General features: G+C 38.2%; 4 protein-coding genes across 9 annotated transcripts; 3 read left to right on the top strand and 1 right to left on the bottom strand.

The window, feature by feature from the left end:
- Positions 1-77: 77 nt before the first annotated feature.
- LOC111437222 lies at positions 78-1,410 on the top strand. The gene is made up of 2 exons (XM_023075101.1): positions 78-331; positions 1,151-1,410. The coding sequence occupies exons 1-2, from the start codon at positions 164-166 to the stop codon at positions 1,196-1,198; spliced, it is 216 nt and encodes a 71-aa protein (XP_022930869.1). The 5' UTR covers positions 78-163; the 3' UTR covers positions 1,199-1,410.
- A 1,563-nt stretch (positions 1,411-2,973) lies between these two features.
- LOC111437215 (mitochondrial import receptor subunit TOM7-1-like) lies at positions 2,974-3,548 on the top strand. The gene has a single exon (XM_023075089.1). It carries the CDS (start codon positions 3,025-3,027, stop codon positions 3,244-3,246), a length of 222 nt encoding a protein of 73 aa, XP_022930857.1. The 5' UTR covers positions 2,974-3,024; the 3' UTR covers positions 3,247-3,548.
- Positions 3,549-5,807: 2,259 nt separating this feature from the next.
- Positions 5,808-13,293, top strand: LOC111440432 (tRNA pseudouridine synthase A). Of its 6 annotated transcripts, none has more exons than XR_002709943.1 (11): positions 5,808-6,108; positions 6,275-6,377; positions 7,054-7,235; positions 7,683-7,828; positions 8,953-9,044; positions 9,237-9,580; positions 10,265-10,328; positions 10,829-10,891; positions 11,126-11,266; positions 12,979-13,044; positions 13,153-13,293. XR_002709943.1 is itself a non-coding variant. In XM_023077524.1 (10 exons), exons 1-10 carry the CDS (start codon positions 5,957-5,959, stop codon positions 12,988-12,990), a joined length of 1,299 nt encoding a protein of 432 aa, XP_022933292.1. In that variant the 5' UTR covers positions 5,808-5,956; the 3' UTR covers positions 12,991-13,084. The 6 variants fall into 6 exon arrangements, 4 of the variants coding, with proteins under 4 accessions (XP_022933292.1, XP_022933290.1, XP_022933297.1 ...); XR_002709944.1 differs by having other exon boundaries at positions 12,979-13,052; positions 13,153-13,233; XM_023077524.1 differs by lacking the exon at positions 13,153-13,293 and having other exon boundaries at positions 12,979-13,084.
- LOC111440422 (pollen receptor-like kinase 1) lies at positions 11,805-14,797 on the bottom strand. Its single transcript, XM_023077520.1, has 3 exons — positions 13,853-14,797; positions 13,082-13,687; positions 11,805-12,718 (listed from the first exon to the last, which is right to left on the bottom strand). Exons 1-3 carry the CDS (start codon positions 14,529-14,531, stop codon positions 12,048-12,050), a joined length of 1,956 nt encoding a protein of 651 aa, XP_022933288.1. The 5' UTR covers positions 14,532-14,797; the 3' UTR covers positions 11,805-12,047.
- Between the last annotated feature and the right edge of the window lie 274 nt (positions 14,798-15,071).

Genomic DNA, 15,071 nt, shown 5'->3' with positions numbered 1-15,071 from the left:
CAAACCTTATTATAAACTTTTTATTTGATAATATAAATTAAATTAATAACTTAATGTTACAGCATACTATATATATGTTTTTGGTTCGAAGAGCGTGGTGAAAATTAGTCGACTGGCAAAGCGAAGGAAGAGAGAGTAGGGAAGAAATTCGAACACAGCAACAATGGGCGGAGGAATGGAAGCTCAGAAGAACAGATTTATCGAGGATTGGGGTTCTGCTAGAGAAAATCTTGAGCATAACTTCCGTTGGACTCGCCGTAACTTTGCTCTTGTGGGTATCTTCGGCATCGCCATCCCCCTCCTCGTTTACAAGGGGATCGTCAGGGAATTCGTAAGATCGTTTCTTTCTTTTCTCTTTTATGTTCCTTTTTCTTGCTTTGGTATGTGGTTCAATTTATTTTTTGATACCTTTTTGATCTGTTGACGCCCACCAACATCGCGCGTTTCAATCCGGTGAATTGTTCTTTCCTAGGGTTTCCATTTCTTCCGATTTTGCGACTCTGGATTTCCTTTCAGCTTGGTTGTTTAAAAGTTAATAAGTGAATTGATGATTTTCCGATTGTCTATTTCCTTTGATGTCATTCCTTTGTTCATAGAGTTGGAAATTTCATGTTCCCTTTGTTCTAGGTTTGAATCCTGACTCCATCCCCACATTTGATGTACTAAAAAAATGTTGTTCATATATTTTTTTGTTGAGATGTGTAGAGGAACTACAACAAAAATTAAGATTTTACTGTTACCATCTATTTTTAATCACAGTGCGTCAGATTTCTAGGGGATCTTACAATATGGTTCTTTTTGTGTTCTTGGAGGATCACGATCACGCATGATGATATTTGCTTTACTGTTTAGCGGGGAAAAATTGCTACTATAACATGTTTTTTGCTTCGGAGATATTCAGCAGACATACTGTTTTGTGAATGTTTGTGGTCTTACCTCCCGTCTTGTAACTGTGTTCATCTGTGGTTTTTCCAATCTTCGCTTATTTTCCTTTAAAATGTGCATATAGTTCTTGTTTTGCGTTCTTCATTTATGTAAGTTTTCGTTCTCATTATTGAAGTGCTGATTGTCTGTAATTTTCAAGTCGCCGCAGACTCTTTTTCGATCTTTCTTCTAAAACATAACTTGGTCTCTAACATTATGATGACAGCATATGCAAGATGAGGATGCCGGCAGACCTTACAGGAAGTTCTTTTGAGAACCGTACTTGGGACTGCAATAATAATTCCTTGGTGTAATCAAACCTTTCTTATCTATGTGAGAACACTGAACCGACCAATTTGGATTCTGGGACAATATTTCAGCTTTATGCTATGCAATTACACTGTATTTCATGTCATTTCGTGAACGCTGAGTATTTTTTGTTGAAGATCATGCCTTCCAAATGTGTTATGCATTTTTCCTTGTCTTCGTCCTTTTTCTGAACACGGGGTGCTTGGATTATCATGTGGCTCAGGAATGCCAGAGTTTCATTGTGATAATTGGTTATAAATTTACATAAGATGGCTGGTGGTAAATTGTTGGTAATTTCTTCTGTTTAGGAAATAGGGTGTTACCCTTTCCTTGCTAACTCTAGAAACACAAGTTTTGTGTAACCGAGCTCACCGCCGCTAGCAAATTTGTCCTCTTTGGACTTTCCCTTCCAAACTTCCTCTTAGGATTTTTAGAACAGGTTTCCACACCTTTGTAAAGAATGGTTCGATTCCCTCTCCAGCCGATGTGGGATCTCAAAAATCCAAATGCTTTGGGGTCTAGCATTCTTGCCGACACTCGTCCCCTTTTCCAATCAATGTGGGATCTCACGTCTTGCAAGTTTTAATGGTGAGGTAGTGAGGTAGAGGCAGATTAGTGATTAGAAATGAGGATGTTGTGTGTCGATATACCAGGGCTATCGATTGACGGGCTCTCTAATTTGTTTCCAATACTATGTTATATTAATGTATGAAGGCATTGTTTGGTGGTTGTTATTGGCTTAGGGACCATCATTGTTCCCTAAAATGCTTCTTTCTCCTCAGAAAATTGGAGATGTCAAGGTGGAGGCTCCAATATAAATTGGAAATGTTATGGCACATTCTAGTCCTACTTTCGTTAGTCGTAGTGGTAGTGGTAGTGGTTAGTCATAGTGATCTCTAGTTGAGTTATGCTCGGTTCTGATTGTATTAAAGTTGAATGATATACACTTCCATGATTTGACTAGAGATGTCTATGGGACAAGATTAAGAAGCGGAGAACCTGCCGGTTTTCTATGGAGAATTTTTCTCCATGTTTTTATTTTATCTTTAAAGTTTCAAATAAACTTTTCTGATGCATAATTCTTATTTTAAAATATAAATTTTATTAAAGAACGAAAATAAAAATCTAATGTAAGGTTCATAAACAAAAATATAATACAACTTTTTTTTTACCAACATGATTTTAAAAAATATCAAATTTTAATATTATCTTTCAAAAAAAAAATCAACAGAGTTGATGCGGGGACAGGGATGGAAATACAATATCGGGCATTGTTTATCTAACAAAAAAAAATTCTTTCCACTTCCTCTTCCATTCTTCGTTTAAATAAGAATTCTTCCTTATATATTCTAGCTATAGTTAAGCGTGTTTTAATACTATGACTGAACTATTATATTAATGTTAAATAAAATAATTAAATGTGTTCTGATACTATTATAATGTTTTAATGTTAAATAAAATAATTAAAGTTTTAAGTCGAGAAGTTTCTATTATTGTAAAAAAAAAAACGTATATTTTTCTCTATTTTAATTTTTAAAGTTGAACTCGACTGCAAACAGTATCGATCACCTAATAAAATTTGCAATGAATTCATACTAACAAATAATTGTATTAATGTTGAATAGACTAATTAAATGTGGCTTGAACTGGCTATAGCCGGTAATGACGTACGAGCCAGACCGGTCCACGTGTATGGTGTAATTAGGGTTTAAAGGCACTGCAGGCGCGCATCAAAACAAGAACAAGAAGAAGGTATCATCAGCATTCACCGAAGATCGAATTCTGGTAGCAATGGCGTCGAATGTTTCTCTTAAAAGCAAGGGCAAGAGCACAAAGGGCTCTTCCAAGTCATCTGAGGGGAAATCCGCAACCCAAGCCTTCAAGGAATGGACCACTTGGGCCGTGAAGAAAGCCAAGGTCATCACCCACTATGGCTTCATTCCTCTGGTCATCATCATCGGCATGAACTCTGAGCCAAAGCCTCAGCTCTCCCAACTTCTCAGCCCCGTCTGATCTGATTTGTTGCGATACGTTTCTCCAAGATTTGGCGCTTTTTCTGATGGATCGGTGCCTTTTCGGCGATTCACGACTTGGGTTTCTGTTTTATGTGGATTTGTTTTTTTTTCTTTTTTTTGGGGGTGGTGGTGGATAGGTTTAGTTAGCATATTAAATTTTGTTAGTTTTGGGTATAATATTGTGCTGCTCTGCTTGGCATGCTTTGAAACTATGAAAGATTTGTAATTTGAACGAAATTTTCGATCTATTTTGCATTTCTTCTGAAATATTATAACTCTTGATGCACTTTTTCCCCCGAAGTTTCGAATTCAACTGTTTTAGACTTTATTTTCAGATCCTTCATGACTGGTGGAAATTGGGTGACATGCTGTATTATCAAAAGGCCCTTTTTGTGCTGTATATTGTTCCTACCTTCTTTCTCAATGGTAACTGATAAAAGTTTTATACTCACCCTTGTATGACTTGATTCTATTATCCTTCCTCATGTTGTAGTATGTAAAATGTTTCCTTCAAAATCTGATCATGAATAAGTTTTAACCAAAATGTCTAATATCTCTTTGACGTGAGTGTGAGACTTCTGTTAGTAGTGTTCATGTTCTTAGCATCTTGTGGTATCTGACCTAGCCTATGTTGAGTTGCTATCATTTTTTCTGTTAGATACACTGTCCTGTATGTGTTGGTTCCGGCTTTGATTCATAACAGAAACATTTCTGTGGCCTCGGTAGCTTTGTATTCTTTGTTCATTGGAGTTTGGCATGCGTATCGGTTGTTCTTCTTGCTGATGGTGTGTTGTATTCAAAGTCCTTCACTTGTGTGAATTGCAGTTGCAACATCCCTTGCTTTCGAGCCCAAGCCTATGTTTGCTTAGTAAGTCAGCTTAAGCTCGAAAGGTTGCTTTTCGAATGAGATAATAGAAGAAGCTATCTTAAGGGGCCTCCTCTTGACCTTCTTATTATTATTCAAAGGGGAAAGGGGCAACCAACATAGGAGGCTAGCTTGCTTCCACTGGTGGCGGGCGAAGGGTCCAAAGAAAGGACACGTAGCCGGGGGCAAGTCACAATCCAATAGTGATCTTTTCCTTCCTGTTCATCAATCAGAAAGAAAGACAAACCGGGCACTACGGCCCGGTTTAGTTATTGATGCTCAATCCGAAAGATTGAGAATGATTTTAGTGATTCTTGACTCAACTTGGCTTCTGACATTTCCACTGGATTTTGGGTCCATCTATTGTTGGCTAGTTTGGCTGTCCTGTCCATAATTTGAGTACTGGCGAATGCTATGTGTGTTTCATTCTGTTCTTCTTACTTGTTTCAATTTATTTGTATTGACTTTCTATAGCTAATATAAGAGTCATATTACTTTCCAAGTAATTTGTTCAAAGTTTCTTTGCATCAATCTCAACCCAATGTTGATACTTGATGTTGTTCTCACGGTAGTTTCCATTTAGCTCGATCTTTGGAGGCTTTTGCTTTTGGAGAGTTTAAGCCCATCGTTACAAATATTGTCTGCTTTGGGCCGTTGTGTATCGTCATCAGCCTCATAGTTTTAGAACTCGGGATCTCATAATCCCACTCCTTTGGGGGCCCAACGTTCTTGCTAGTACATTGGTCGGTGTCTAGCTCTAATACCATTTGTAACAGTCTAAGCTTACTATTAGTAATATTGTCTGTTTTAGTCTGTTACATGTCGCTATCAACCTCACGATTTTAAAACACGTCTATTAGGGAGAGGTTTCCAGAACCTTCTTCTCTCTTTGCACCCGTCATTTAGAAATGGTAACCTGAAGATAGGTGTTGAGTTCGTCAGAAAAGCTATGAAGCTTGGGGTGTTAATGAATAATGAAGAAACATACCACTCTTCTCTTCCAATCATCCTGCTAAATCATATATTTTCAAGATTCGTTCACTTTTGCAGGGATTAAGGGCTTTAGCCCCATGAATTTGGTTTGAGTGCTTGTGTTGTGAGCTTGTACGTGAATTTCTTCGTTTCAAGCTATTAGCTTGGTGGTTCAGCAAATCGTACTTCTTTTTGAAATCCATTACACCTTGGCATTTTATGAACTTGAAACAAGACACTGAAACCGTTATTGCGATGAACGTAAGCCTTAGAATTGGAAAACGTTCTTCCACTGATATCGGATTCAAAACGTTCTTATTCAATAAGATAGCTCAAGACCATTACTTCGTAGCGAAAAAAGGCAAATAGTTTAGCATTTGGATATTTACAACATTTAAAAGGTAAAGTTTGTAGTCAATTTTTTTTACTATAAGCTATAGAGTACAGAGTACGAGGGTATGAACCTCCGACATTACGAGTGAAACAAATCAAACCCATTTGGAACAACCCCAAATGTAATATCCCCATCAAGAATATCAAGAACCAGTGTACAAGCAGAGAATCTTGGTGGGTCCAGGTAGGTATAGATAGTTTGTAGTTTGTATTCTATTTGAACTTGAACATCTGACCTATGTTTATCCAAGGAAATTATACTCGGCCCAAATCCAGCAACATAATCTAGTCGACTAACTCAGGCTCGCATACCTTGATGGGCTCGGCCATATTGGGCTTTTTCCGGTTGGACGAATATGGGCTTGCTCTCTTACATCTACTTGACTGCACTACGTGGATTTACAATATCGTCCCTGCCGCGCCGGCGGCTGCAACTGCAAAATACAGTCGTCCGCTCAGGTTGGGTGGTGCGGTGGTTATGATACCAAATCCAAGGGCTATACTGCTATCATCATCAGGTGCCGGTTTCGGTTTCGGTATTAAGTGTCTGATGGAGAATCGAGCTCAGAAAAAGGACTATCTTCACTATAACCACACTGATCGTTGCAGAAATGCCCGATGGACTTCCAGGTTTTACTTTCGTACATTTTCGTTATCTATTGCTTGAATCGATTTGAAATTTTCCGTGAGGTACTTCGAATCGGATTCTGTATCTGCGAGAGGTTCGCTTTTGTTTGTAGTAATTCAATCTGAATCTGAGAAGGTTGTCAATCAAGATGTTGTATGCTTTTGGCAGGGAAAGCTACCAATTCATGTATGAAAGGCCGTGGCAAGAAGTGCTTGATTTTTACTCTCATGCTGTTAATGGAAGATTATCACTGTCCTCGCTTGGAACTGAGGTGGGTGTCCAATATCAACGATTTCTATAAACTTATTTTCATTTGCAAACTTGTTGCCTCTTTCTTTATGACTCTTCCGTTTCTTAAGATGAAAGCAATGGAATTGTGAACTAGGAATCTTTTTTCCCTCCCTTGCGACCATGTGAATCTCTCTCTCTCTCTCTCTCTCTCTCTCTCTCTCTCTTGTGATGCTAACTCTAAGAATGAGCTTTATATATCTAATGCTGCTTACATTGTAATGTTGTATCAGCATGAGTTACTTTCGTTTACTCCAAGCAATGCGGTTCCATGAGTAGTTAAAAACAATCATGAATCCTCCTCCTGCAACCTAAAATAGTAGGGAAAAGAGCGAGGATAATGTAATTGTTGTACGACTTTGTAAATCCTGGATTTCCTTTTGTTCAGGTTCTCTGGTTCTTACTTTAAGATTTGCTTTAGTACTAATTTTTTCTTGGATTCTCAGTTTTAGAGATGAGTTTTAATCAAATCCTTGCTATCGATTCTTACATTTGATTTAGTGATCGGCTTCATGTTTTTTTAGAAAATCTTGTTTTATAAATTCCATTGGTTGATTACAATTAGAAAAGATGAGGATGAAAATTTTGTTCTTTAATTATCTTTCTGTATAAAACAAGAAGATATCATTTATTTATAGTTTTTAGTACTTTATCCACAGACAGTTCGTGATCATGATGATACTGAGATTCAACCGGTTTGCAACACTGCAGAGTTAAACAGAGCTCCGGGTAAAGATGGGACTGGGAGGTGGGCAAGGGCAACATTTAAGATTGTTCTTTCCTACCATGGAAATTCTTTTGATGGGTGGCAAAAGCAGCCAGAGTTGAATACTGTTCAGGGGTAAGCATGTATCAAGAAAATGTGAACCATATGCCAAGTAATATACATACCATTTGGGAGCTTTTGAAGCTAGCAATGTTCTTTTCATTATGAAGTCTTAATAAAAAAAAATTCTTAAGTATTTGTAAGTTTTAGATAATGTTTGAGAAGATAGTTCTAGAGATACAATTGAGGAATCTTTTTTTGTGGAGAATTGAGTGCTAGAGATAGAATTGAAAATCCAATGCCTCCAGTTCAAGTGAAACATTCCTCTTGAGTTCATTGTCCAAATTTGGTCAACCAACCTTACTAATCTCACTTTTCCTTTTATCGTATCTCCTTCTTCTAGTATAATAGCTTAAAGTAGTATTTTAATACCTTTTGATGCATAAATAGTTTGATTGCAATCTAGAAATGGAAAGCACTCCTGTATATTATATGATTATTTCTACTTGTATCCTTTGGCAGTGTGGTGGAAAAATCTCTTGGGAAATTTGTAGATGAGAAAAAAGCTCAGCAGCTGAAAGATAGATGCTTACCGATAGAAGGATGTGCTGTGGTTGCTGGGCGCACTGACAAAGGGGTGACAGCTTTGCGACAAGTTTGCTCATTCTGTATGTTAGTTTTTAATCTTTATTGACATGACTTTTTTGCTTGTTTAGATATTTAATTCCACAACTCTGTTATATTTTTCTTAGATTTTATCTCATCTAAAAAATGAAGTCTTATATTAGAATAGATTTTATCTTCTATATTATTTCTTGACATCTTTGGTAATTGTTGAAAGTAAGTAGTATTAAAACAGGCATGGTGTAATCATAGCTCTTTTATTGATTAAGGTCTCATAAAATTTTCCTTTTTAAATAATCGGTAGGAGGTGCTACACTGGAACTAAGCCAGGGAATAACTTTCCCATAAAAAGTAGCCAGAGTTAAAAAAAAAAAAAAAAACGGCCGTACTGTGCGCACTGTAGTTTAACTAGGCCGATCTTTAGTTGCATATTGCTTAGAAGACTTGACCAAGATACCCATCACCGGTTATTAACTCATCTGCCATGGGACTTGGGAGTGCATTTCTTTTTACCATTTGCAGAGTTCCTTATCTGATGCTATATGAAAGGCAAGTTGGTGAAGAAGATTGAAGTTTTTGTTTGAATTATTTCCAATCTGGACCTCAACAACGACAATAGAATTCAAGCTAGGCATTAAAAATACGTGAGCATCACAATACCAATAATATAATTCAAGCTGAACCATGCTTCCTTTGGTTTGAGTTCTTTAACATAAATTTATACATGTGAAATTGTTTAGAAAAACACAATTAATATATGAAGTATTTGAGTTATTTTGGTTGGAGCGTAATCGCCGGATATTCGAGGACAAAGCTACTAATTTTGATTCAGTTTTCAAACACCTTACTTACCTTGCTCTCTTAGTGTAAATTCTCCTCTCATTTCCATGATTATAGGCTTTCATCTCTCATTATCCAATGGAAATGTTTTTTTGATTCCTCTGGCATATTTTTTGTCCTTTTGTAATTTCATCTCTTCAATGAAATGAGGGAAGCTATGTTCCTCACAAAAAGAAAAAAAGAAAAAAGAGTTGTAGCAATTTCTTTCCTTCATTGGTTTCAAATTTCCATTGGAAGGGAAAACGATTCTCTTTCTGACTTCACTCACTTAATTATTAATGTTCTATTTTAGAGATGCAATATCTGACTAAACTCCAATCACTTGTAGATACTTGGCGCACAGATGTTAAACCTCAAGACATTGAAGGTTCCATCAATAATGCAGCTCCGGGAAAACTCAGAGTCTTATCTGTTTCTCAGGTAATATTAAGGATTTGTTTTATTTATTTTTATTTTTTTATGAAAATGTGTCATTGGAATGAACGTGATGCTCCGGTGTCTAGCTTTAATATTGTTGCAGAACTGAGTGGTTTAACTTATCTTTCTATTTTTCTTGTCTCTATCTTTCAGATACATTATACATGTAACTTCTCATATCACTTTCTACTGTAGGTGTCTCGTATGTTCCATCCAAACTTCTCTGCTAAATGGAGGCGATATCTGTATATTTTTCCTCTGAAAGATGGAGAGAACATGGAGCCAAATTTTGCAATTTGGGAAGATGTAGAAAACATTAGAGAAGAGGAACATCGTGATAAAATAGAAGCTTTACATGGTGAATGCAAGGATGAGATCCTGAATAATTTGGTCCTCAGTCAGGATGATGAGGAGCCTGCATCAGCTAATAAGCCTCAAACATTTAGTATAATGAGGGTTAACCAACTACTAAGGAAACTAGAAGGAAAGTTATTGTCATACAAGATGTTTGCACGTGACACCAAAGCATCTAGAAACGAGTGAGAATCATGAATTGAATAAATTATTGGTTTTTTTTCCTCTTTTTTTTTTAGTTGTTCTAGCGTCAAGTTTGATTATCATTGTTCCCNCTCATAAAGGCTATTGTCACTTTCCTTCTTATTCTGCTCATAAAGCCTATCTACGTTTTCCTTCTTATTACGTTAGTCACTCTTTTGTATTCTTTTAGAAGCTATTTATAGGAATATGAAATGGATGAATCCAGTCTATATGTTCTTTTGTGGGATCTGTGGATAGAAAGGAACATGGTTTGTTCTCTCATAAAAATAAGGAAAGGAGGAGAGATGGGCAATGTTAAATTTGTAAGCAGTCGAGCCTAAGTTAAGGGCTGTTTGGAGTGTCTTTCCTAGTGCTTAAAACACTTCTTTAAGCACTTAGAAATCCTCCCAAACCGGCTCTTAGTTATATAGTTTATCAGTTGAGAATTTTTTATTTGTGTTATCATGAGATGAATGTGCGTGTAGATATGATCAGGATAGCTAGTCTGCAGATCGACTAAACAAAGTTAGTAATACAATTTGTCAATCGAGAACTTTTTGTTTGTGTCAACGTGAGATTAATATGCTTGCTTGTAGCTTTCCTTTTCCCAAATGTTTTCTTATCAATGATAGGATGAGGTTCGGATCTTTTTGACATGTACTAATGGTGACTTTCCTCCTTTTCAGAGGTCCACCTACGGAGTGTTTTGTATACCATGCCCGCGCAATGGAAGCTAGATTACCATGCTTGGTATCCACTTGTGGTCCCTTCATGCTCTCGACCTCCTTTTCTTTGATTATCTTTTTCCTTCCTCCCCTTCTTGAAATCTCTTTGTGGAGTTGTAACTGTAAAACATTATTCTATGCTCACTTACACTAAAAAAAGGTAGAAACTTGTTTTTTGCCTTGTGTTTTCCACTGGTTGAGAACATAGAGAACTGAAGATGAATTAGTGGAGAAGTGAGTGTGAGTCGAGGAGACATAGAATCTGTGGAAAATTATTTCAAAGCAAACGAGTCCAAGCATGAGCTCGATTCAATGCAAATTAAAATTTTATTGACAAGGGTTGCGTTCTCTTCTGTCAGTATCTTAATTTGGATAACCTTAGACAAATTCTGTTCCTTTCTGATCATACATACATGTATACTTATTTGTTTATCCATGTCTTAATACTCCAACAAAACTAGTGACGTGCTCTTGAATAACCCTATTCCGAATTTAGAGATCTAAGTGGTAGTGTTGTATTGACAGGACCAAGGCGTAGGAAGAAGTGTTATGTGTGTTGAGCTGGTTGCTAATCGCTTCTTGAGGAAGGTAACATCTCCAGGGTTAATTATGCTAATGGTTATTTTGTACTGAACGTAAAATTGGCCTTATTTAGATCCAACCTTTTAACCAACTGCTCAAACTTAAGCGTAAGCATTGGAATTTCCCCTCAGTTATAGCAATGTTATACAACCATAAGGCTCCTTCATATTTTGATGGCACTAATTATCGTCTTCGGTTGAATACTACCAATTATAAAGGAATCTAATCATGACCTTGCAGATGGTGCGGGTGCTTGTTGCAACAGCAATTAGAGAGGCAGCTGCGGGTGCTGGAGAGGATGCGTTACTAAAGCTGATGGATGCCACATGTCGACGTGCCACTGCACCTCCTGCGCCTCCTGATGGCCTCAGTCTCGTTGATGTAGGTTATACAGAATTTGATCCACAAAATTGCTTCATATTAAATGACTAATTTTTATTTCCCTTTTTCCCATGAAAGCTGCATGGACTAACCCGTCATTTGATTGATGGTGTTATTATTACCAAATTTTCTACCATTATTAATTTAGTGATTGAATTGTGTCAAGAGAAATATTTGTTCAGAGGTGAGTTTTAGCACACATCAGTTTAGGTGTTTGCATATGCACAAGGTTGGAGGTGAGTTTTTGTTTGGTTCAACTCACGCCTAGAGATTCGAACCTCAGCTTTACCCATATGAGCTATATTTGAATTTTGTTTCCGGGTATATGATTAAGTACACTTTCTGTCTTATTTACTTCATATCCAATTCCCAATTGGAGAGCACAACCGGATTGTTTAGCGAAGTTGTTTTAGTGGTACAAGTCTGCCTATGCTAGTGTAATCTAATCGCATGTCTGCTTGCTTCACTGCTTTCTAGAAATAGATTTTTCTTTAGAAAAAATAGTAACAATCAATTTGAGATTCCCAGTACCCAAGAATTTAGAGATTTTCACCCAGGAGAGAATTATCAATCATGCATCCCAACTTCCCTATTGTGGAGCCAAAGCAAACACACATTAATTTGCCGTTCTACCTTCAGAACCTATACATCGGAAAGCCCTGTCTCCACTTTATATCTTCATCTTCAACCTCTCCTCTTTCAGTTAGAATTAGCATGCCATTTAAGTCTTCCCATTTAGGCCTCACTGTTGCTTTATAGGCTTTTTAAATCGAGCACCAGCTCATATGGCGAAATTGAGTTCGTCAGATAACCCTCTTGAAGATCTAATATCAGCTTCACTTGCGTATGATGAATAGAAATCTTCATCCCCATCTTTTTCTTTCAACTCCTCGATCTTCTCCACAACCTCTCGCAAATCCATTCTCTTCTCGAAGTCGTTCTCGCAACATGCTATTGCAATCTTCAGTAGCTTCGTAATCTCACCATCACTGTTCTTGGTTGGCCCCATGTCCTTATCAAGCACTTGGCCGATCCATTCTTTTTCAGGAATAGATTTGACCCAACTTGCCAAATCTTCCTCCTCGCTGCCACTCTTGCTCTGACGCAGAAAGTTGGCTGGGAATTTCCCAGTTAGAATCTCAAAGATCAACATCCCAAAGCTCCACACGTCTGTCTTTTTTGTGATGCGACCTAGTTGAATGTACTCGGGAGATTTGTAAGCCACCATTAGCTCTTGGGCGTGTTCTTGGTTCACAACCGGGATCAAGCCATAGTCTGAAAGAAGGGGCTCAAAATTGGCCTTGAGAAGGACATTTGAGGACTTGAGATGGCCGTGTGGGGTTATAAGACTCGGAAGTTCAGCATAGAGATGACGAAGACCCTTTGCAACGCCCTTGATGATCTTCAACCTTGAAGGCCAATCAATGGCTGGTTGTCCCACGGCTTGGTGCCCTAAAAGGAATGGAGAAGAGAATCCAATTCAGCCAAGTTGTGAAGCACAGGTAAATATTAGATCGGTATTGTAAGATGACTACTAAACTCAAAAGTCTAAACTAATATGATATGATATGATATATTTATCACTAACCTTCCCTTGGTGGACTTCATAAAAGTTCGAACATGTAATCTTCTTCTTTAATATCATATAAAAGTTTAAGTTGATGGATTATTATGCTCATTTTTAACACTTTTCTTTCACTTGTGCCTTACAGGAACGAACCTGACTAAAGAACTTATTGTTCGATATCCATCATGTTAAGTTATCACAAAATTCAAGTGTAAGTTGGTAGGTTACGATGTTAAAGATAAATATACCGTGAAGTTGAACAGCCAAGCTACCCTTCTCAACATAGTCTGTAATGAGAAGTTTTTCTTCCTTTTTGTAGTAGTAGGCGACGAGAGGAAGTAAGTTGGGGTGTTTCAACCTTCCAATTCTCCTCATATGTTCTTGGAATTCCTCTCTGTCCACATTGTTCATTTGCTTGAATCTCTTCACAACCATCACAGGTCCATTGGTCAAGGCTGCTTTGTAGGAAGATCCAAAGCATCCACTTCCTAGGATTTCTGCATTGGCTTTAAGCAAGTCTGATAAATCAAACCTCTCTGTATCATCTCTTACAAATGACAACTTAGCACTCTCGGCTGCCCGTTTACCCGCCACGCTTCCATGACTGGAGCCTCGATCGGGTGACCTCAACCCGATTGCTGGACTTGACACACCAGCATTTGGAGATTTGCTGTGGGCTGGATTCTCTTCATTAGAAGACGATTGGTTTCGACGGCTAAGGATGACTATTCCGGCTCCGATGGCAAGTAGAGCCGCTGTCACAGCTATTGAAACCATTATGATGCTCGCAATTGATGGCATTTTTGAAGTGGTGCATGGCTTATCAAGTGGTTTTCCACATAAACAGTGAAGGCCTGCATATGGGAATGGGAGAATTAGCTTATTATATAAGTCTAAAACTTCAAATTTTCTTGAGCCATCCCCATCAAAAGGAAGCATTTATAGGCAGTTTTATGATATGACATCAAATGGAATCTGAAAGTTATGGGCAAGAAATATATGAAGATTATTGTTGTGACCTTTAAAGGAGGATGGATCGAAGTTGCTGAAAGCTCGTGGGATTGAGCCACGAAGTTGTTCATTGCCGGAGACATTAAAGACCTTCAATGTCTTCTGTGCAAAATTAGGAATTTGGCCAGAAAAGTGGTTCGCTTCAAGCCTCAGCTCCAACAATCGTGGCAACTCAGCCAAGGACCAAGGAATCTGCCCCTCCAGATGGTTCTGAGCCAAATAAACTTTCTTCAAAGACAACATGCCTGAAAATTTATCCCCAGGAATGTCCCCTGAGAAGTGGTTTCCTGACAAATACAGGGATTTCAATGCCCCGAGTCTCTTGACGTCCGGCAGAGACCCATCAAAGTCATTCTTCATAAGACTGATTGACCTTAATTGGGGCACCCCTTCCAGAGACTCAACGTCAATGTGACCCTTGAGCCCCATGTTCTCAAGCTTCAATCCCCAGACATTCCCCTTCTCGCAAAGAATCCCGACCCAGTTCGCCTTGTCGCCGGTGCAAGGGGAGGACCCGGCGGACCAATTTCCCAACACATCATTGTTCATTTCCAGAGACCCTTTGAACTTGAGAAGCGCTTCTGCGTCTGTAGAAGCAGCCTTCGATGAGAAGACCTCAAAGGATATCAAAATGAGAAGGATGGTGAAGGTGGTGGAGGTCGCCGGCGGTGGAGATGGGCTTGCCATAGTTCTGAAATTTTATGGTAATGCACGCGGCGGCGGCGTGCGCGCCCTTTTAATTAAGACCGCGGTGGTTAGGCAATTAAAGGAGAAGGTGCTTGTGTGGGTGTGAGGGGGCTGAAGAAGGGGTGAAGGGAAAGAGGGCACTTGATGGCATTGAAGAAAGAGGGAAACAGAGGATGTACGGACGGAGGGGCAAAAAACAGAGCTAAGAATAGGATTCAGAATTGGAGAGACAGAAAGAAAGGCTACGAGAACATTTTGTGCGACACATCAAAATGGGTGGCTTCAAAGTTGACCAAGTCTTTTCTTTCCCACATTTTTCTTCAATTTCCCTTTTTTTTTTTTTTTTTTCTTTTTACAACTACGCATTTCTTCACCCCAAAAAAAAATAGTCCATCCTTTTTTGTTATGTTTTATTTACAGCATCCAACTCATTCTTCTCGTTTTTCTTTTTCTTTTTCTTTTTTGGGCTAAATTACAATTTTAGTGCCATAATCTTATCATCAGCCGATATTGTTCGTTTTGACCTATTACATATCTCCT

Source organism: Cucurbita moschata, unplaced genomic scaffold (genome assembly GCF_002738365.1).
Source record: "Cucurbita moschata cultivar Rifu unplaced genomic scaffold, Cmos_1.0 Cmo_Scf00003, whole genome shotgun sequence".
Taxonomy (NCBI): domain Eukaryota; kingdom Viridiplantae; phylum Streptophyta; class Magnoliopsida; order Cucurbitales; family Cucurbitaceae; genus Cucurbita; species Cucurbita moschata.
The sequence above is the reverse complement of the archived record's forward strand: the minus strand, read 5'-3'. Positions and strand labels throughout refer to the sequence as shown.

What these genes read in the sequence shown, in the direction of transcription:
- LOC111437222 (XM_023075101.1), top strand. Translation starts at nt 164, where the DNA reads ATGGGCGGAGGAATGGAAGCTCAGAAGAACAGATTTATCGAGGATTGG. An exon ending in AGGGGATCGTCAGGGAATTC is followed by an intron (nt 332 to 1,150) that starts GTAAGATCGTTT and finishes TTATGATGACAG; the next exon opens with CATATGCAAGATGAGGATGC.
- LOC111437215 (XM_023075089.1), top strand. Translation starts at nt 3,025, where the DNA reads ATGGCGTCGAATGTTTCTCTTAAAAGCAAGGGCAAGAGCACAAAGGGC.
- LOC111440432 (XM_023077521.1), top strand. Translation starts at nt 5,957, where the DNA reads ATGATACCAAATCCAAGGGCTATACTGCTATCATCATCAGGTGCCGGT. An exon ending in TGTCCTCGCTTGGAACTGAG is followed by an intron (nt 6,378 to 7,053) that starts GTGGGTGTCCAA and finishes CTTTATCCACAG; the next exon opens with ACAGTTCGTGATCATGATGA. An exon ending in GAGTCTTATCTGTTTCTCAG is followed by an intron (nt 9,045 to 9,236) that starts GTAATATTAAGG and finishes TTTCTACTGTAG; the next exon opens with GTGTCTCGTATGTTCCATCC.
- LOC111440422 (XM_023077520.1), bottom strand. Translation starts at nt 14,531, where the DNA reads ATGGCAAGCCCATCTCCACCGCCGGCGACCTCCACCACCTTCACCATC. An exon ending in CGATCCATCCTCCTTTAAAG is followed by an intron (nt 13,688 to 13,852) that starts GTCACAACAATA and finishes TCCCATATGCAG; the next exon opens with GCCTTCACTGTTTATGTGGA. An exon ending in CTTGGCTGTTCAACTTCACG is followed by an intron (nt 12,719 to 13,081) that starts GTATATTTATCT and finishes CATTCCTTTTAG; the next exon opens with GGCACCAAGCCGTGGGACAA.